Source organism: Petromyzon marinus, chromosome 3 (assembly GCF_048934315.1).
Source record: "Petromyzon marinus isolate PM22_M1 ecotype Great Lakes invasive population chromosome 3, UKy_Petmar_22M1.pri1.0, whole genome shotgun sequence".
Classification (NCBI taxonomy): domain Eukaryota; kingdom Metazoa; phylum Chordata; class Hyperoartia; order Petromyzontiformes; family Petromyzontidae; genus Petromyzon; species Petromyzon marinus.
Window position 1 is genome coordinate 2,045,319 of NC_133669.1, and position 20,639 is coordinate 2,065,957.

At 45.7% G+C, this 20,639-nt stretch overlaps 1 protein-coding gene across 1 annotated transcript in view; it reads right to left on the reverse strand.

Annotated features, from left to right (window-relative positions):
- Positions 1-3,771: 3,771 nt before the first annotated feature.
- The window catches only part of IFT172 (intraflagellar transport 172), a 42,918-nt gene continuing 26,050 nt past the window's right edge, over positions 3,772-20,639 (reverse strand). The window contains exons 36-48 of the mRNA XM_032969794.2: positions 20,131-20,229; positions 19,115-19,224; positions 18,037-18,100; positions 17,504-17,590; positions 16,675-16,791; positions 11,492-11,602; positions 11,069-11,188; positions 10,630-10,725; positions 10,467-10,526; positions 10,025-10,123; positions 8,970-9,123; positions 8,316-8,407; positions 3,772-7,738 (exon numbers count right to left, since the gene is read on the reverse strand). Of these exons, the coding sequence (XP_032825685.2) occupies positions 7,649-7,738; positions 8,316-8,407; positions 8,970-9,123; positions 10,025-10,123; positions 10,467-10,526; positions 10,630-10,725; positions 11,069-11,188; positions 11,492-11,602; positions 16,675-16,791; positions 17,504-17,590; positions 18,037-18,100; positions 19,115-19,224; positions 20,131-20,229 (1,299 nt within the window). The 3' untranslated portion in view covers positions 3,772-7,648. The remainder of the gene's footprint in view (positions 7,739-8,315; positions 8,408-8,969; positions 9,124-10,024; positions 10,124-10,466; positions 10,527-10,629; positions 10,726-11,068; positions 11,189-11,491; positions 11,603-16,674; positions 16,792-17,503; positions 17,591-18,036; positions 18,101-19,114; positions 19,225-20,130; positions 20,230-20,639) is intronic.

Consider the following 20,639-nt stretch of genomic DNA (forward strand, 5'->3'; position numbering starts at 1 on the left):
CTTGCAAAGAACGTCTGTCTTGGAGAAGTCAATGTCATGTGAGCCTACTGAATTATAACAGTCTTCTGCCACGGCCGAGGTGTTGGTCCTACCGTGTTTAGGTCTGCTTTGTATTCCGACTACACAATCCGTAAAGCTATCACTCCAACTATTAAAAAGGACCCTCTTGAGCAGCCTTTCAAAACCATCACTTTACCCTACATTGCGGGGATCACAAAAAAGATCTCCAAAATCTTGAATAAACACAAGATCCAGGTCCGATTCAACAAATTACATAAAATCCGTGATCTGGTTCCGTCTGTAAAATGTGATTCTGGACATACAGTACCCTGGCGTCTACAAACTAAGTTGCCTCTGTGGTAGTAGTTACATTGGAGAAACCAAACGACATGTCTCGGACCGCATTCGTGAACACAAAGCAGACCTGAAACACGGTAGGACCAACACCTCAGCCGTGGCAGATCACTGTTATAATTCAGTAGGCTCACATGACATTGACTTCTCCAAGACAGAGGTTCTTTGCAAGCCATCTGGCTACCATGAGAGATTCGTTCATGAGACTATCCACATATACAAACACAGAGACAATTTCAACCGAGAAGATGGATTCTGGCTTAGCAATCATTGGAAGGATTTGATCAACCATCTCGGGTCTTAATTGATTGATCACGCTTAAGGTGGCTTTCAGACCGCATCCTTTATTTTTCGTCTCCCCCCTCCTCTTTTCCAAACATAGATGGACTCGTCCATCTGAACAAACTGTCAAATCGCTCTCCGTGGTGCTAACGTTAAAAAACCGCCACTTTTTTCAAATTTTCTTGGTGTGGTTTTCACACCTGATGATGATTACTTGTGTTGCAGTCGAAGCGTCGTGATAATTTTTGTTTCATATATTTTTTTATTATTTTATCGTTTCCCTTCTACGTGACTTTACCAAAAGAACCAAGAATATGAATCCCTGCAGTCACGAAAGCTTTAAATCAAAATGGAATTGATGTGGTTGAGAAATTGGTTCAGTGCTGGCAGGCCATGTGGCAAAATGACGAACGTGTCAAATGTAATGCTCCGTGTCAAGCTGACATGATCCCACATGCACACGGCCCAGAGATGACGCCCGAAGCAGTGATTAATCAGATTCTGAAGGAAAAAACACACTTGGGCTATTAGTTATTTTCTGTGAATGCCCTCGTTGTAGCGGTGGCAGTACCTGTTCAGAACGCTGTACAGGTACATAGTGTGCCGACATTGGCTGCGGTTGACTTCAGGGTGAGCAAAATTCTGCTTCAAGTGAACGTGTACACACGAACTTGTTTAGTTTCATAAGTTCATCTGCTGGAGACCAGCAACACATCAATGTGTTGTGGGATTTGTGTTGTTGCTTTCTCAGCCGAGACCATCGACTTGCTAGGCACGGGGACCCAGCTTAATCGCGAGCAGCCCAAACTTTCATTCAAACCCAGAATCTCAGCAGTTGGCTCAGCAATCTGATCCCTTTTCCACCTGGCCACATACACGTCTATGGATTTATTTATGTCATGCCACTCACTGTTCATGGCCTGAACCATATCCATCAAGAAGACAAGACAGACATCTAATTGTATTGTAGTACAATGGAAGAGCAAAATTGGCTTTCGATTTTTTTGCAGATATTTTCAGAAAAGGACATGTATTCATGAGCCACGGATTAGAAATAACATCTTGACTCTCAAGCGCCCTGGCAAGGTTGGCAAAACAAAATGTCCCAGTGTAATCGGGTTATCTGTCTCGTAACAGAGTTGTGGGGCTGGGTTTGGCAAATCTGCCTTCAAGATGAGACCGATGCTGAGCAATGGATGTGAGAAATGTGTGCACATTGTCTTTACACATAAACAACGATTATGAAGTTTAACACGTAGGCTTTCGCGACCAATATCGATAAGAGTGTTCTTTTGGGGTTAAATATATAAATGTCGTACTCAGATTGTAAATGTTGTGGCTTGGCTCTCCAACACAGCGGTGTGGCTGTACTAGTGACGAATTGGCATGTTCTGTTTACGTGACAACCCTTACTAGTTGGCTGTGTCGGGTGGTGGCGGGTTTTAACGACACATTTATATATTTATACGCGATCTAAACCAAAAAAAACTCTATGAACGATTATTGAGTTAAAAATTACGTGAAGGTTTACACTTTAATAAAGTATTAAAGCTTTCGTGACTGCATAAAATTACTCATTGTTTTTTTCGGTAAAGTCACGTATGTATAAATACAATAAAATTATATTAAAACAAAAAAACAATCACGACGTTTCGATCACAACGCAAGCGATCTTCATCAGGTGTCAAGAACAAATCACGGAGGTAAATACAACAAAAAAGATGAGAGACGAGAATTCAACAAACCTGAAAAAACATTATGTGAAGCACATCCAGTCAGGCCAACAACACAGACACTTCCTGGCAGACCACGAATTTCAGAAGAGTGTTAAATTTCGTGTTCAACCTTTGGATTGCACATACCAGCATAGATAGAATGAAAAATACGAGGTACACGTTCAGTAGAAATACATATACAAGTCCACCAAGAGGTAAGGAGGGAGGAAAGAGTAATTTTATGCAGTCACGAAAGCTTTAATACTTTATTATCACACTTCTACGGGGAAGTTACCGTTGTAATTACGTGTAAGATGTGCCCCTTTTTTGAGCTGCCGTTTTGTATTTACAAGAGGTGGTCATTTTTTGAGCTGCCGTTTTGTATGTGTAAGATGTGCGTGTTTGAGCTGCCGCTCTCGCTCTGGCCCCTCCCCCCCCTCCCCCCCCTCCAACCGTATTTCCTATTTAAGCTTCTGTTCATCCCTCCGGCCTCCCCCCCTCTCTCTCTCTCTGCCTCCCTGTCCGTCTTTCCTCCCTCCTTACCTCTTGGTGGACTTGTATATGTATTTCTACTGACCGTGTACCTCGCATTTTTCATTCTATCTATGCTGGTATGTGCAATCCAAAGGTTGAACACGAAATTTAACACTCTTCTGAAATTCGTGGTCCGCCAGGAAGTGTCTGTGTTGTTGGCCTGACTGGATGTGCTTCACATGTTTTTTCAGGTTTGTTGAATTCTCGTCTCTCATCTTTTTGTTGTATTTACCTCCGTGATTTGTTCTTGACACCTGATGAAGATCGCTTGCGTTGTGATCGAAACGTCGTGATTGTTTTTTTGTTTTAATATAATTTGATTGTATTTCTACATAGGTTTACACTTTGTGGAAAACATAATTGTGAGCACATTGATTTTGTCAAGTGTCCAAGAGCCATGCTACAAGATCCTGCAATGAGGTGGCTTGGCAAGTGATATTGTTGCCAGAAAAAAGGGGAAAAACCTATTATCATATTTTGGTACTGGCAAAGGGGGTCTCATGATGTAGCTGCTCATCCCGAGCTCTCATTACTCTGATAGTGCATTGTCTTTGTGCTGTGTTCGCTTTTTGGCGTCCTCTGGTCTAACACCGTTTGAGACGAGGCTCAAAAGAAAGCTGTCTCTGGTGTGGACCAATCAATTTCAAAGACAATGCATGTGTTTTTTTGTTTGCATTCTGACCACAAGTATTGTGGTTAATGCAGACATGATTCCTTGTAAAAGGCTTCAGTTTGGTGTTTTAACTTAACACCTGTTTTGTTGCCAGAAAAAAGGGGAAAAACCTATTATCACGAGATTGTTAATATATTTTTTGGAGGCAGTAGGAGGCTGCGGGGCAGAGGCAAAGGTGGTTGCTGCTTTATTCATGAAATCTCAGCATATCTGTTCCATTGTTGCGGATGGTTTTATTTTAATTATTTTTATGCAGAAACAATGTTTTGCGACAGCTTGGATTACCACATCATTTCCAATTAGTCAAATGCTTTAGAATTCTAAAAAAGCTGGGCATATTGCCATTCGGTAATAATTTATATTTTCCAGAATCGGACCGACAGTATTTGGTCAATAGCAGAGCAGCCTTTCTTAAATTGTAAAGTTAGGGCACAAGGACCCATTGGGGCCCGTGTCCTATTCATGTCAATGAGGGGGGGGGGGGCTCAACATCACGGCTTGACCCATTTCCCAATCATGGAGAGAGCTGAACCGTCGAGGGCCACCAGGATCGGAGTTGAGAAGCACTGCACCAGCGCAATGGGACCATCTCGTGCGGGATTGCGTCACGTGCACCTTATACACCCCACAGTCTCACCGTGCCCCCCCCCCCCGCCCCCCCAATGAGTAGCTTCCAGTGACGCCGGGCATGTTGAGAAAAGTCGCCAGCACTGTTTCAAATTGTTTAATCTCAAACAGTTATAAATATAAAACAAAGTTCTAGATTTGAAGCTTTCGTGACTGCAAGGATCCATACTCTTTGGTTCTATTCGGTAAAGTCACGTAGGTAAAAAATAAAAAAAAATCATGACGTTCCAGCCACAACACAAGCGGCCTTCATCAGGTGAAGGGACCAGACTGTCTCGAGGACAGCGCTGGAGTGAATCACAGCCAAGCTCAGACCGCGACCTTTAAGCTGTGTGAGAGTAATTAAGGTGCCTTGACAAAGGAATTAGCATAAAAATTTGCATTTAATAGGCGGACTTAGCATGTGGACGCTACTTTGCCCCCTCGCCAGCCTGCACAGGTCGACCCCCTCCCTACCTTTCATCATGCTAAGTCCGCCTATTAAATGCAAATTTTTATGCTAATTCATTTGTCAAGGCACCTTAATTACTCTCACACAGCTTAAAGGTCGCGGTCTGAGCTTGGCTGTTTCACTCCAGCGCTGTCCTCGAGACAGTCTGGTCCCTTCACCTGATGAAGGCCGCTTGTGTTGTGGCCGAAACGTCGTGATTTTTGTTTCATTTTTTACCTACGTGACTTTACCGAATAGAACCAGAGTATAAAACAAAGTATGTGTATTCTTGGTTCTTTCGGTAAAGTCACGTAGAAGGGAAACAATAAAATAATAAAAATATAAAACAATAAAATTATCACGACGTTTCGACTGCAACACAAGCAATCATCATCAAGTGTGAAAACCACAGCAAGAAAATTTGAAAAAAGTGGCGTTTTTTTAACATTAGCACCACGGAGAAAGATTTAACAGTTTGTTCAGATGGACGAGTCCATCTATGTTCGGAAAAGAGGGGGGAGACGAAAATAATGGATGCGGTCTGAAAGCCACCTTAAGCGTGAACAATCAATTAAGACCCGAAATGGTTTATCAAATCCTTCCAATGATTGCTAGGCCAGAATCCATCTTCTCGGTTGAAATTGTCTGTGTTTGTATATGTGGATAGCCTCATGAACGAATCTCTCATGGTAGCCAGATGGGTTGCAAAGAACCTCTGTCTTGGAGAAGTCAATGTCATGTGAGCCTACTGAATTATAAGGTGTTGGTCCTACCGTGTTTAGGTCTGCTTTGTGTTCACGAATGCGGTCCGAGACATGTCGTTTGGTTTCTCCAATGTAACTACTACCACAGAGGCAACTTAGTTTGTAGACGCCAGGGTACTGTATGTCCGGAATCACATCTTTTACAGACGGAACCAGATCACGGATTTTATGTCATGTGTTGAATCGGACCTGGATCTTGTGTTTATTCAAGATTTTGGAGATCTTTTTTGTGATCCCCGCAATGTAGGGTAAAGTGATGGTTTTGAAAAGCTCAAGAGGGTCCTTCTTCATGGTTGGAGTGATACCTTTGTGGATTGTGTAGTCGAAGTAACCATTATCCTTAAGAGCTTGGTGTACGTGCTTGAGTTCACTTCCTATGTGTTCCTGGTCGGATATGCATTGGGCTCTATGGTGCAGAGTCTTGATGAGAGAATTCTTCTGTGATGGATGGTGGTGGGAATCCGGTTTCAGATAAGCATCCGTATGTGTAGCTTTCCTGTAGACAGAGTGGCTCATTGAACCATCAGGTCTCTTTTTTTATTAGGACATCCAAAAAAGGTAGCTTGCCATCTTTTTCGACTTCCATGGTAAATCTGATGGCTGGGTGTATGGAATTGATGTGGTCGAAGAATTGGTCTAGAGCAGGCCAGCCATGTGGCCAGATGACAAAAGTGTCATCCACGTACCTCTTCCATAAGGTTGGGCGCAGAGTGGCAGTCTGGATGGCGTCAGTCTCAAATTTCTCCATGAAAATGTTGGCTACAACCGGATATAGGGGGGAGCCCATTGGGGTGCCCTCAGTTTGTTTGTACAAAGTTCTATTCCAAGTGAAGTATGGATTGGTTAAGCAGTGTCTCACCAGGGGGGGTACCTCAGTGTTTAGTCCTTGATGAACCAAGTCTTCAATAATTGCGATGGTGTCAGGTACAGGAACTTTGGTGAATAAAGAAACTCCATCAAAACTGACAAGCAGGTCGTCTGGGGACAGGGAAATACCCGTAATTGCCGATACCAGGTGAGTAGAAGTTTGTACTGCAGAGGTGGTGTTTCCCTTCTACGTGGTGACTTTACCGAAAGAACCAAGAATATGAATCCCTGCAGTCACGAAAGCTTTAAATCGAAAAGTACGTGTACTTCGTAGGATTAAATACTTGACAGCTCGAGACTTGAAACCTGATCAGCAGGTTTCAAGTTTCGAGCTGTAACTCCGTGACTGGAATCTCAGAGCGTCGCCGGCCCCCGTGCCGCGATTCACGCTACGGGGCAGATCGAGTGCAAAATTGGTGGAATGACATCACACGCTCACTTTAATCTACATTTCACATCACCGCACATTTTCCTGCAGCAGACGAACATTCTCATATTCAGTGGTTTAGCTGTGAATGGAATATTTTTTGTAAGAACAGACAGCATGCTTTGGTGAGTTCCCCACATAAATTGCCGTGAGGAAACAACAGGGCTTGAGCCTGTTCACTGTGCAACCCAGGCTCAGTGGCCAAGTTAGCCGAAGACACAGACGGGACGCCGAGCCCATTGCACGGTGTAAGACGGTCGCGGGTTGCTCACATGTCATCTGAAACAGAGCGTCAACCCACACTCTCGTTTGTATCTGGGTGACGATCACATTCTGCTTCCCTTTGTCATTGCTACAGCCACGCGCTACCAGGCAGCTCACAGTGTCTGTGTTGCCATTTCTACACTTTGTACTTATATAATTTATCTATTTATTTATTTATTTTTCGTGACTCGCTTACCTTTTCTCTATTTTGCCCTGTCGTTTTCTTTTTGTACTGTTTGTTGTTTGTAACTTGCTGACTCGCCCCTTGATGAACATCTTGTGAAACAGAGATTCATAGATTTACAGCTTTCGTGACTGCAAGGATTCATCTTCTTTGGTTCTTTCGGTAAGGTCACGTAGAATGAAATAACACAATAAAATTCTCAACTCTTCACCTGAAGACGGCCGCTTGCGTTGTGGCCGAAACGTCGTGAGAATTTTATCGTGTTATTTTATTATTTTATTCTCATTCTACGTGACCTTACCGAAAGAACCAAAGAAGAGATTCATAGCTCATCGGATTCCTCCAGTCTAAATGAAGATTCTGATTCTGACCCAGAGGTCAGGAATTCATTGTACAGATCGCTCGCCGCGGCACCCACACTCGCCCACTGGCACCAGCACATTGGTGTACCAGCGGGCGGGATGGACTACGTGAAGCTGCTGCGGCTGCTGCGGCTGCAGCGTCGAGGTTGACAGGGAGAGGTGGCATCACTGGAAGGAGAAGGACGCACTTGGGGCTCCTCCGCACCACTGGCCCAAGAACTTGATCACGTCCTGGCACTCGGGGCTGTGGCTCGTCTGTGTGGCATGCACAACATGCACATTCATACACATACCCACACGCAGACACGCATATTCATTATCATCACGTTTGTTTACACAGGAAAGCCTCACCGAGTCTCGTGACTCTGTTTAGGAGGGTTCTGCAAAGTTTAGCATTCGGGCGCGATGATTGCGATGTATAATCACAATTTAGTGATTTCAGTGATAAAAACGAAGAAAAAGATCCCCCATATAGCCTGTCACCGAAAGAACCAAGAATATACTGTCACAGACTGTTGGGGCAAGTGCTGTTAGCGAGTAGCACCTATGAAGGCTGGCACGCCACACGAGGGGTAGGTGGCCAGCACCATGCCTGGCCGCCTTTGTCTCCTGAGTGGCAATTATTACACACCATACCAGGTACTCGTTTGAGGCTGAGTCGACCTAGGGGAGGCCCAGGACTGGTTCAAATAATCGTCACTGGTGTTGGCCGTGAGCGGGAATCGAACTGGGGTCGCTGGGTTCGTAGTGCAACGCGCAAACTGCTACACTACCGCGCCCCACAGTAATACACACACGTACGCAGACACACAGCATGAACACAAGGACACACCTTGACCGCCATCAGAAAGCGGTTCCAGTCATCCTTGTTGGCAGTTTTCCCTGGCTGCTTGAAATCCACCTTGTTCCTTAGCACCGGGTATCCTGCAGAGCACAGTACCAACACAGATTGCCCGTATAGCATTTTACCACATCAGTCCATCTCTTCTCCAGACCGTGCCATGCCCATTTAGCCCCCTTCTATCCAGCCAAACAGAAGACGCTTGGTCATGCAGTGGCTGGACATGCGGGCTATATGACCCAGTCAATGCAGCCTCGCCTGCTGGAGGAGCTTACTGATGATGGGACTGTCCACATGTTTCAAGGATCTGTGAGATCATCACCCTGTAAACCAGTCAGGTAAATCCAAGATAGATCATAGGCAGAATAGCCTGAGCATTTCAAACCAGTGCAGATGTTCCTTTCAAGGGCTCCACATATTGCATAGAGAAGGGAGGGCATAACTATGACAAGACACATACAAACACACACACACACGTGCGGGGCCAAAGTAGAGTTAACGGAATTACTCGTGTGAACAGACAAGAACACAAGGGCCCCTTTGGCAGGCACCCCACACGACGGTGGATACACAGGGAGGGGAGTGAACGATGCCAGCAGCGTCACATGAAGGGGACCGAGCAGGTGAGCGTGGCACAGCGGTTACCGGTGATGAGGCAGGGCAGCGCCCGCACGCCGGTTCCGGAGGCCACCAGCGAGGCCTCATAGGTGTGGCGCTCGTCAAAGGGCAACACCTGCTCCACACGCTGGTCCATGGACACGGTGAGCACCCAGTCACGCACCTCCTCGCGCTTCTCTTCCTGCATTAGCAGCACGTGCAGCACAAAGCAGCTTGAGCCACATGAGCAGTGTGGGCAATACATATGGCCATCAAAAAACAAAGACCGTCACTGCATCGCAGGCTTTCAGATGCGCTTCTGCGGCCGTCTAGAATGCTCTTTCTTCCGATATTAGGAAGCCACTGGAGCTACACACTTTTAAAGCATCGTCTAGATTGAAAGCTCATTTATTTAGAACTGCTTTTTGTGTTTAGTTTGCTGTTCTTCCCCCGCACCTCCGATTTGCATGGTTGGCTATGTACGGTGCGAGAAAAGTTAAACATACATGAGTGTGCCATTGATAATAATATTATTTGTTAACACAGGAAAGCCTGAGACTCTAGACTCTTTGTCAGAAGTGTCCTGCTACATTTGGATGTTTCAGAAAATCCCTTTTTAAATAAGAAGCATTTTGCTTTGTGTAATAGGAAACTGGAGTAACTAGGGAAAAAACCCAACCAGGCATACAAGGGAATATAACACTCTCACAACCCCAAGTCATTCATGTAAGAAATGTGCACGCGTGTGAATATGAATTTGGGTATGGGGACCAGTCGTGCAGCGGTTAGCATGCTGCGCTATGAACTCGGCGACCCGAGTTCGATTCTCCCTCATAGTCATCACAAGTGACGATTATTTGAACCAGACATTGGCCTCCCCTAAGTCGACTCAGCCTCAAACGAGTATCTGGTGCAATGTGTAAAGATTGCCACTGGGGAGACGAAGGTGGCCGGGCATGGTGAAAGCCACCCACCCCCTCGTGTGCAATGCAGGCCTTGATCGGTGCTCACTAATAGCCCTTGCCCCAATAGTCTGTTAAGGCTAAATGAGGATCTTTTTCATTATATGTGACACTTCTGCTTGCGTGTAATGCTGGACTCACAGACACGTGTTGTGTTGCTGGTAGAGGCACCTCCAGGGGAATGTCAGTATCTGTGAAATCCGTGTTGTCCAGCATGTCCGAGCTGCCCTCCTCTATCGCCTGTACACGCCACACCGCACACCGTTGGGCTACACCACCCCAAGCCATGCCACAGCACAGCACTTCATGCATACCCCAACACAAAACACACCGGGCCACACCACCAAACAAAAACATCGTACCACGCGGTGCACCACACCATGTACCTATGATTAGCGTGGTGTGACTTCACACTGCACCGTGCATGCAATGTGGTTCGGCATCCTTGGTTAACGCGAAAAAAAAAAAACACCGCTGAAGGGCAAGGTGTTGGCAGATGTCTTTCGTTGACGAAAATGATGGTCACGATTATCATCACCATCATCATGACGACAAGGGCACAGTGGCCGTGGGCCGTACGTACGTCCGAAAGATCCAGGAAGTGGTTCAGGAAGATGAAGGCCATATTCTCCCAGTCATTTTCCTGCAGGAGGAAGAGGGGAGAAGAAGAGGTGTGAGGTGAGAAGGAAAAGGTGGTGAGCGTGGAGAAGACATGAGACTCGGCCATGCTACTGCTGCCTGCTCACCTTTGCAGCCATGCCAGCTTCGTAGAAGGCCTTGTCAGCGGGGATTGCGTCCGTGTGTCGCAGTAGAGAGATGGACAGCTTTGCCGCGATGGCGTTCTGACCGTGGTGATGGCACGGGAGTGCGGCACATGCAGTCATCGGCGGTGTGAGCACACACGCGCGCGCACACACAAATACTCAACTCGGGGACGAATTGAAGGCGATCGCGCCTCGCTCATTAATTAATACATTAATTAATACAGACATCGGTTGTTGAATCGCAGTGATCACTGTCGTACAGCTGTTGTTCGTCGTTGCCACGTATAAATGTATCGATTCAACAATTCAAATCGATCCTTATGCTCACGATACACACATAGGACAGTGTGTGTGAGAACATATTATTTACAATTAATACAAAGCGCGTGCAAATTAAACGCTTGATGACGTGGGAGGTCACCAGTTGCGGTACGGTGAGCGAGGCGGAGCGCGTGGCGTAGTAGTGCGCGATGAGCAGCAGCCTCTCAAAGTCCTCGTGCGCCGGGGAATTCGCCTCGGCTGACCTGGACAGATTCTCACACTAAAGAGACACACGCGTGGCCACCAACACAGCCTCATTGCACACGACCAACGTCGCATCACATAACGGACACAACAAACACGGCCACCAATACATGACACGTGCCGCATACGAATTTGACGCAGCTGACCCGGCGTGCACAACCACGACACACACAGCGACATGACACAACTGGGCCACACGCGCGCGCCGGTCAAACAGCAGCGCGTCGTCGCATCCCACAAGCAGTGCCGTGCAGTACAGCTCAGTAGCAGGTGCGGCATGTCTCATCAAGGTGCCCACCAGCACGTACGCTCTACTTACCAGCGCATGTAGCATGTCCCGCATGGCAGCCCATGTACGGTACGCGTCACCAGTGGCCATGCCAGGATGGCTCAGCAGGTCCGATATGATGCGCTTGTAAATGTTGAAGTTCTGCCGTGGCACATGCACGTGTCGTGATTGGTACGTGGCCGCAATGCCATTTGTATTGCGCCGTCAGAGCAAGACACAGCCGTTTTGAACTGGTACTGGTAAATACACACGCGGCATTTAATAGAACTGCCGCTTTCAGGTTATTCATATGCTCACAATAACTTCAATGGATTGTGAGTGCGTAACATTTGATGATTTACAATTCCTATACGTTGTATGAAATTGGATCATCGAAACCTTGCATCCAGCAAAGGTGCTACACGGTATAAAGAGAAGGGCGAATTCTTTAGTAGAATCGTGTCTCCGAATCAAGGCAAATAATGGAATCGTGCATGGTATTCGGTCTGATTTATTGTTGTATTTCTTTTCTAATTTTGGCGACCCAAGTCAATCTTTTAAGTATACAGCAAACATTTTCCTACGCAGTTGAGCAACAACTCGCATTCGGCAGCAATTTACTGTGTATCTGACAGCGCACGATGGCAGAATGCTGACCCAAGCAGCTATGAAGCACCGACCTAAAGAAAACAAGTATACTAATCTAAAGACAAGCTGTATCCGAAGTCTGCATTTCATGTGGCTTTATCTTTAAGTAAATGTACCACAGCTGTTCGAGTCAATGAGCATGTGAGTGGCAGGTTGGCATTGCTTAATCAGTGAAGGATACAATGTGCATTTTGCAGTATGAGATGGGCCTCATGCTCGTGTTATGCAACATGCGTGCTGTGTGTGCCCTGTCGTTTGGCTGCCAGACCATGATGTGTGTGCGTGCGTGCGCCTACTGGCTGCTAGCACATGGTGCACGTGCGTGCATGCGTGTGTGCGCCTACTGACTGCCTGCCCACATGCAAGGCCCTGTGGCTTTAAAATACCTGTAGGAAACGTTTATAAAAGAATATACCATGCATCTGGCTACATTCCAGCTGAGAACTTGTCAGTGAGCCAAGTGCAATAACCTCCACCTGGCCTCGCATTCCGGTGGTGTCCCTTTCATAGTCAATTTATTCCGTGGATTTTGATGCCAATCTTGCTTTTTTGGCAACAACAAAAAAGATGTGCGGAGTTTAAAATTACGAAATTAAATCATAAACATGTTTGTTATGTACACACCAAAAACACTGCCCTGTTTGTGTGCATATATACGGCGTTATAAATTATTCCCACATTGTTCCTCGGTTAATTGTCACCCAATTCACTCATTCACTCACCGGCCAACTCACTCACGCATTCACCCATGCACTCACTCACTCACCCATGCACTCACCCACGCACTCACCCACGCACTCACTCACTCACTCACCCACTCACTCACCCACGCACTCACCCGCCCACCCGCTCACTCACCCGCCCATCCACTCACCCAACCCACCCTTCTCACCCACTTGCGATTACACCATTGTTTAATTCCCCATAAAGCGGTGCCTATTTTATGATAGTCAACTCCCAATCAGGATTTAGACTCGCAACCTTTCCGACTGCGAGTCTCTTGCTCTACCGCCGAGCCACCTTGCCAGGTGGATACATTCTGACCCAGTCTATTTGCCCTGGCGAACCCTTGTTGTTGTGCTTATCATGAATTATGCAGCCTACATATCACAGGGCTCCACTTGATTAAATCAAGGTTATGAACATTGTCTGCAAACCCTTGGCTGGGAGCATCTGGCAGCTGTAGATATGTTTAACATGTAGGCTTTCGGGACAAAAATCATCCATAACAGGTTTTTTTTAGGTTAGATCGCGTAAATATAAATGTGTTGTTAAACCCGCCACCACCCGACACAGCCAATTAGTAAGGTTTGTCACGTAAACAGAACATGCATACTAGTACAGCACACCGGTGTGTTGGAAAGCAAAGCCACAACATTTACAATCTAGTACGACAATTTCACCAGTAATTGCAACTAGCATCATCAGGCGGACAGCCAAATTTGTGAAGAAATCCTCCTGTTTTGTTCCTTAAATAGAGGGATAGAGGTGATGACGAAGCTGTAGATATGTTAGTGATTGCATCTGGCCTGTGGTTAGTGGGCTGGAGTTGCAATCAGCAGGACATGAGTTAATATCGGTTCTTGTCATACTTTTATTTTTCCAGGTAAAGCCCCCTGGGCTATTAGCTCTTTTTCAGTGGTGACGTGGCCAGACATGATAGCTTATGGAAGTGGCTTATCATCACATGTGGGAATCTATCATTTCAGCAAGATAATCTAACTACATGATTATAAATGTGGAGAGGAAAACCGGAGGATCTGGAGAAAAATCCCCCCCACGACCATCACGGAGAGAACATGCAAACTCAAAATATAAAAGCATCAAGGTCAGGATCAAACCCACGACCTCCTCCATACCAAGTGAGGGAGATAACATTTCCCCACCGCTGTGCCATTGATATAATGAGAACAACATTGTTGGGAGGTCAACAGTTGTCATCTGATAAATAAACTGGTCCCCAAAATGGCAGTACCGGATTAAGCTAGTGCGGGCCCTGTAGCATCTTATCTATAAAAGTATTTTTTGTCTGTCTGTGTGTGTGTGGACACACCCTTGGAACGCATTTAACTCACAAACTGCTAGAGTTACGTTTCAACAAACTACACACGTACGACGCGATAAGCCCCCGACCGATAAATCGCGATTTCTTTTTCGCATCTGTCAAATGGAAAGTAGTTAAATTAACAATGTATAACTATTTATTGTTATATTACTAAGCTGAGCGTGCATCTGCGCATGCGCGAGAACGCTGACCCGTGGTTCACGTAGCAACGCACACGGGATCGGTGGGGGGAGGGGGGAATTCTCATTCACGTAAAAAATGCATAAAAAATACACACAACGCAGAGGTAAATTCTTCACAGTGTGATGTCCTCCCCCCCACCCCAATGTGTGCAGTTACTACTATAGTGTCGGTAGATGCTACTACTATAGTCCGTAGATACAACTACTACTGTACAGCGTGCAGCGGGATGGTGGGGGGGGGGGGGGGTAGCAGCCCAGCCCCAGCCACTTCGGCCAGCTAGGCAATCTAGGCGAGGCCGTAGGCTCTGCACGTGACTAGGCCTCACCACGGCACTCTGTGAAGTTAGTTAGAACTATAGAGTCGATATATACTATTACAGTCGGTATATACGACTATAGAGTAGGTAGATACTACTGTAAAGTGTGTAGTTACTGCTACTGTAGAGCGGGCGGTGGGGGGGGGGTATAGCAACCCAGCCCCAGCCTGCCAAGGTGCCACCTCGGCCACCTGGGCAATCTAAGCAAGGCCGGGGGCTCTCCACGGGACTAGGCCTCACCACGGCACTTTGTATTGTTACTAGATACTATTATAAAGACGATTTATACTATTATAGAGTCGGTAGATACGACTATAGAGTCGGTAGATACTACTGTAGAGTCTGTAGATACTACTGCAAAGTCGGGAGATACTACTATAGAGTTGGTTGATACTACTATAGAGTCGGCAGATACAGCTATTGAGTCAGTAAATACTGCTACAGTCAGTAGATACCTCTACGGTCAGTAGATACTACGATAGAGTCAGTAGATAATACTACAGTCAGTAGATACCACTATCGTGAGTATATACTGCTGCAGAGTCAGTAGACACGACTATAGAGTCAGTCGCTACCGCTAGAGTCAGCTGATACTACTATAGAGTCAGCAGATACTACTATAGAGTCAGTAGATACTGCTATAGAGTCAGCAGATACTACTATTGAGTCAGTAGATACTGCTAAAGAGTTAGTAGTTCCTACTATAGTCAGCAGATACAACACTATAGAGATAGTAGTTACTACTATAGAGTCGGTAGATACGACTATTACGGTCAGTAGATACTACTGTAGAGCCAGATACTACTATAGATTCACGAGATACTACTATAGAGTCACGAGATACTACTCACTCTATTGTATGTAGGATATGTAGGGATATATGCCTACGCGGGGGTAAAACAAATTTTGAGGGGGGGGGGGGGGTCGATAATTTTCGGAAACCTTTTAGATCAACTATTTACCCCCCACTTTCTATAACGTTCTGGACTTCTGCAAGCCTCTTAAAAATTTGTTGACGGACAAATGCACAGACAAACGGCACGCCGGGCTTTCACAATAGCTTAGCATTTGTGTATGTATATAGTTATGATTTTAAGAGACGTTTTGAATTATATTTTTCCCCCGTGCAATGCCGGGTACTTCCCGCTAGTATCTTATAAAGGGGCCCTAAATAAAATAAAAAACACATAAATATTAAATCACAAATTTGTAACTTGCACAGTAAAGTAATTGTATTTTTTCATTTGCTATATAGCCAGATAATACGACAAATCGCTAACCTTAAACACCCAGTCGTTCATAAAAGTTGAAGGCAGTATAGTACTATAGTAATAGAGCAAGTGCAGAATCACTAAACCGGAATTGATAGCTTGAAAGCATTTAGCGCGGGGCCCTTGAAAGTGCGGGGCCCATAGCATATGCTACTTGTGCTACTAGGATAATCCGGCACTGCACCATGGAAATGTGGAATTTCCACCACTGACTCAGGGCCACCATTGGAGATTTGAGTAACCATTCCATGCTCGACAACAAAGAAACATTCATAAAGTGTCGAAATACATTAAAATCTCAAGATGTTGATCCTATCGTTGCGGATTATAATCATTGTTGATGTTGCGACTGTGGAAGTGGCTTGAGTCTAATTGTAATCGTTGATATCAGTCAGTGAAGGTGCTGTAACCGATGCCCCTGCCAGACTCCTCAACCACACATCTAATGAGAACCCCCATCATCGTGGCTGCTGCGGTTTTGTTTGCTGTTGTGGCTGCTGTGATTGTCGTGTGTGTGAAATTGCAGTGGTTGTGGTTTCTGCCAGTGCGGCTGCTGTGGTTGTTGTAATTCGTGGGACTGCAGTCGTAATGGCCATTGTGGTTGCTGGCGCTGCAGCTGTTTTTAGTGATTGCTGGCAAGGTTTGTGGTGAGTGTGGAACAGTGGGTATTGTGGTTGCTGGGAATATAGTTGTTGTGGTTTTTGCGATTGCTCGCGGTCTGAACGCTGTGGGCTCTAGCGATGGGACGTGCCTGTGAGTTGGCGGGTGTCCCGTGCTGGGTGTACAGAGCCAAGGCTTTCTGTGCCTGCCCCTCCTTGATGAGATGCGTTGCATACAGAGCCACGTATTTGTGTAGAACCTTGTAGTTCTGGATAAGCAACAAACACCGACAAAAATCGAGGAAAAATCGATTACAGTAGTAAACAACAAATTTTCTAAGCGACTTTTAATATGGTTATAAATTAAAATTACACAACTTTGCAGCGCAGTGCAGTAAATGTGTCAATCGTGCGCACCCACTTAAGAGAGGAAGATTTATTGACTGAACAAAAAGAATGCTGCATGTTTACTCTTGATCTTAACATTTACATTGTTTACCTGTCATGCTGCCACGTGTATACGCTTGCATATACTCCACCATTAGATTTACCATGTGGTCTGAACATATAGGCCGGTTACATCTTTCTATCCAACGCCAAACTTAATTTATGTATTTAATATGGTGGTGTTGGTTGAAAGGGTTCACGATCACTGCAGCTGGTCTTGACACTTGCTACCATTTAGAATATCTTTCATCATCACCGAGTTTGGTGGTTATTGTTGTGTTGATGTGGTTGAGGGTAATGCAGATAATGGTGATGGTGGCAGTGGTGGTGGATGTGGTAATAATAGCAATGGTGGTGGTAATAACAACGGAGGCGGTGATTACAATGGCGATATTGATGGTACTGATGTTAGTGGTTATAACGATAAAAGTGACAAGGAAGGTAGTAGTTGAGGCGGCAATGAGAGTGGAGGTGGCAATGAGGGTGATTGGAGGTGCTGCTGGTTACGACAACGAATGTGCTTGCTCACAGTACCTGCTTGGCAGCTGTCTCGATGCACTTCTCCCACTGCCCCCGCTCCATGTACATGTCCAGAGCGGCGACAACGTCAACCCCCACGAGCTGTGGGAAGAGTCCGGCCGCAATGAGGGGGGCCGGGGTGTGGGGGGAACAATGGGCAGCACGGCCTCCACGTTCCCACCCCTCGCACGCACCAAGCCGCCCTCCGCACACATTGTCATGGACAGTACTCGCTGTATTTCTCAAAATTTATCATAATTACAATAATAATAATTAGGGGCGTAATTCAAGTGGCCTCTTATTCTCATGATAAATGCATAAAATTGTGTGTTACGACTCGATGTTTCTCTGTTTGTAATGTCGTATGCAATGGAGTTATGTGACCCATATGGCTACATTCACCAGAACGTTAAACAAGCATTGATTGCCGATTCGAAATGCGGCCCTGAGCTTTGACGAGGAATTGAACTACAAGCGGTGTGAACCATTACACCCCAATTCCAAGGTGGGCACACACACACACAACGAGGCAACTCCAACACGCTCACCGAGTCAACCTTCCCTTGATTTTTCAAGTACTCCTTGTATTTCTCATCGACGTACCCCTCAAACCTGTAAACGTAAGACAGGACACTTTAAATATGGAGATCGTTTCACATTAACAGTGGGTGAAAAGCACAGACACAGCCGCCGTCACTATGCATATCAATGTCTGCCCCGCTTGCAGCACTGCTCTCCAGACAAGGCTTTCAGCGAGTGCCCTCTGCAGACGTATATGATAATTGCGTCTTATACCTCCGCACATTCTGGATAGTACTTGGATGCATAGCGGGTGTTGGAGACTTCTGTGATACTACGTTAAAGGGGAAAAATGGCAGTGACGCAAAACCAATGGTAATACTGAACTTCTAGGCTCCCCGCCTTCACCAACCCACACTGACCAACGTGGTGAATCATGGCCAAATAAACCCCACTACTCATATGCCGTGGGGAAGCCCTCATCCAGCGGTGGATTGACAAAGGGCTTTCCATGTATAGATTATACAGATAAACACTAGGTATGTACTGATAAATCAATTCACGAATTAAAAAATATTCTTACGTTGACGATACACGCATCTATCACGCATGTTAGAATCGATGATTTCTGATTTGTATGTGCTGCAATTAATTAATTCACGTGACCCCAGGAGCCATGGTAGGTGCTGCATATTCACCACAATATGAAACCAAATTATGATCCTCTGGGATCATAAATAGTTCATCAATGTGTGAGGTGAGAGAACACATCGTTGAACACCTAATAAATACCACATCCACCACAACGGCTAAATATAATAATAGACTTGTGAATCAAATCGCAAATAATGACAATTCTTCAAACCGCAGAGGAGTGAATCGTTACACCGCTCATTTCACGTAGAATCAGAATCTCTATTTAGACTGGAGGAAACCGATGTAGCGTGCGCTTGTGCGCCAAGCCAGGTAGCAGCTTCATCATTTGCAGAATGCAGCAGTGTCTGTCCTGAGATCGGCATTGAGCTCGGTCAGTGGACAGTCTTCAACCGACTACCGATGGGTTCAAACGGCTGAGTGGGCCAGTCCTGGGCATGAAATCGGTTGCACCTGGGTTCCATTTCCTTGGCCACACGCTTCGCCTTGTTCCATTCCTCGCCGTCGATAAACGTGTCGATGGCCTCTTTGATCATGTCCATGTTCAGGAAGAGTTCCGCTGCCTGAACAAATACAATGGCAATCCACAATACACACGGGAGTAACCGACACGTGAAAAAATATGTTTTTAGGAGGGATGCTGGAAAGTATTCGTTTTTTTCGTTTCTGTGAACTCTTTATTGAACTGATACAAACATTCTGATGTTTGTTCATTGGAATGGCACGGACATTTATTTACTTGATCATTTCGGTCTCCACCCTCATGCATTCACTTGCCCCCATGGGTAAATGAGGCCAGCGCTCCATCAGAGCGAAAGTATTTGTCGACGAAACATTACAACTTGCAAACAGCATCTTGTACACCGGGGTTATTTCAAAACGCTACCCGAGTTGGCCATCCTTCATAGGGCCGAGCAGAAGCAACTGTGAGGGTCCCCGATCCGGGGGCTGTACGCTTGATGGGGCAGCACAGTCCAACCGAACTGTCAGTTGGCCTGGGCTCGTGTGTGGTCTGGTATTTAACGTGCTGGATGGAGGAGGACTTCTGACGTATCTATCGAGTATAATTTACCGGTTTAAATCAAAAGTAATTCTGAATAAGAGGCATTACTTTTTGAGTACCCATAAATCAGCAACGCCTCCATCGTGCACACGGGCTAAAACCGTGTTGGTGAGGAGCCACGGCTGAGAAGCGAACGTACCGTGTTGTTTTTGATTTAAAGCTTTCGTGACTGCAGGGATTCATATTCTTGGTTCTTTCGGTAAAGTCACCACGTAGAAGGGAAACAATAAAATAATAAAAATATAAAACAATAAAATTCTCACAGCAAAAAAAATTATTGCTGTGGTTTTCACACCCGATGATGATTGCTTGTGTTGCAGTCGAAACGTCGTGAGAATTTTATTGTTTTATATTTTTATTATTTTATTGTTTCCCTTCTACGTGACTTTACCGAAAGAATATGTACCGTGTTGTGTTTCTTGATGCCGATGAGCCGCGGTCCCACGGTGCGCACGACCTCCGTGGCTCGCTCAGGACTCAGGAATTTGATGGCCAACTCTGCCGCCTGTTCAACCACACGCGCAGCACGGGAGCAAACCTCAACAATGGGCACACAGGCCATTCGCTTTATTGTCATCTATTTGATAAGAACAACTATGATTGTTTTGTCTGACAGGTTGACATGCTAATCTCTCACAATACAGTCGCAACCTCCATAGATTCGTAGTTGTGGAGGTATATTAGCTCTGCGATCTTACATTTACACGCAAATTCCATCTCTAGCTCCGCCCACTGACCCTTGGGCTACACCCATCTCAAACCTATATAACATCCTGCCTCAGCAGCTGTCCCGCTATATGTTTTCACCTGATGACGACTGCTTGTGTGTTGCGATAGAAACGTCGTGACCTATTATTTTCTATTTACGTGACTTGACCGAAAGACCCAAAGAGTATGTTTTGTCTAGTTGCACTG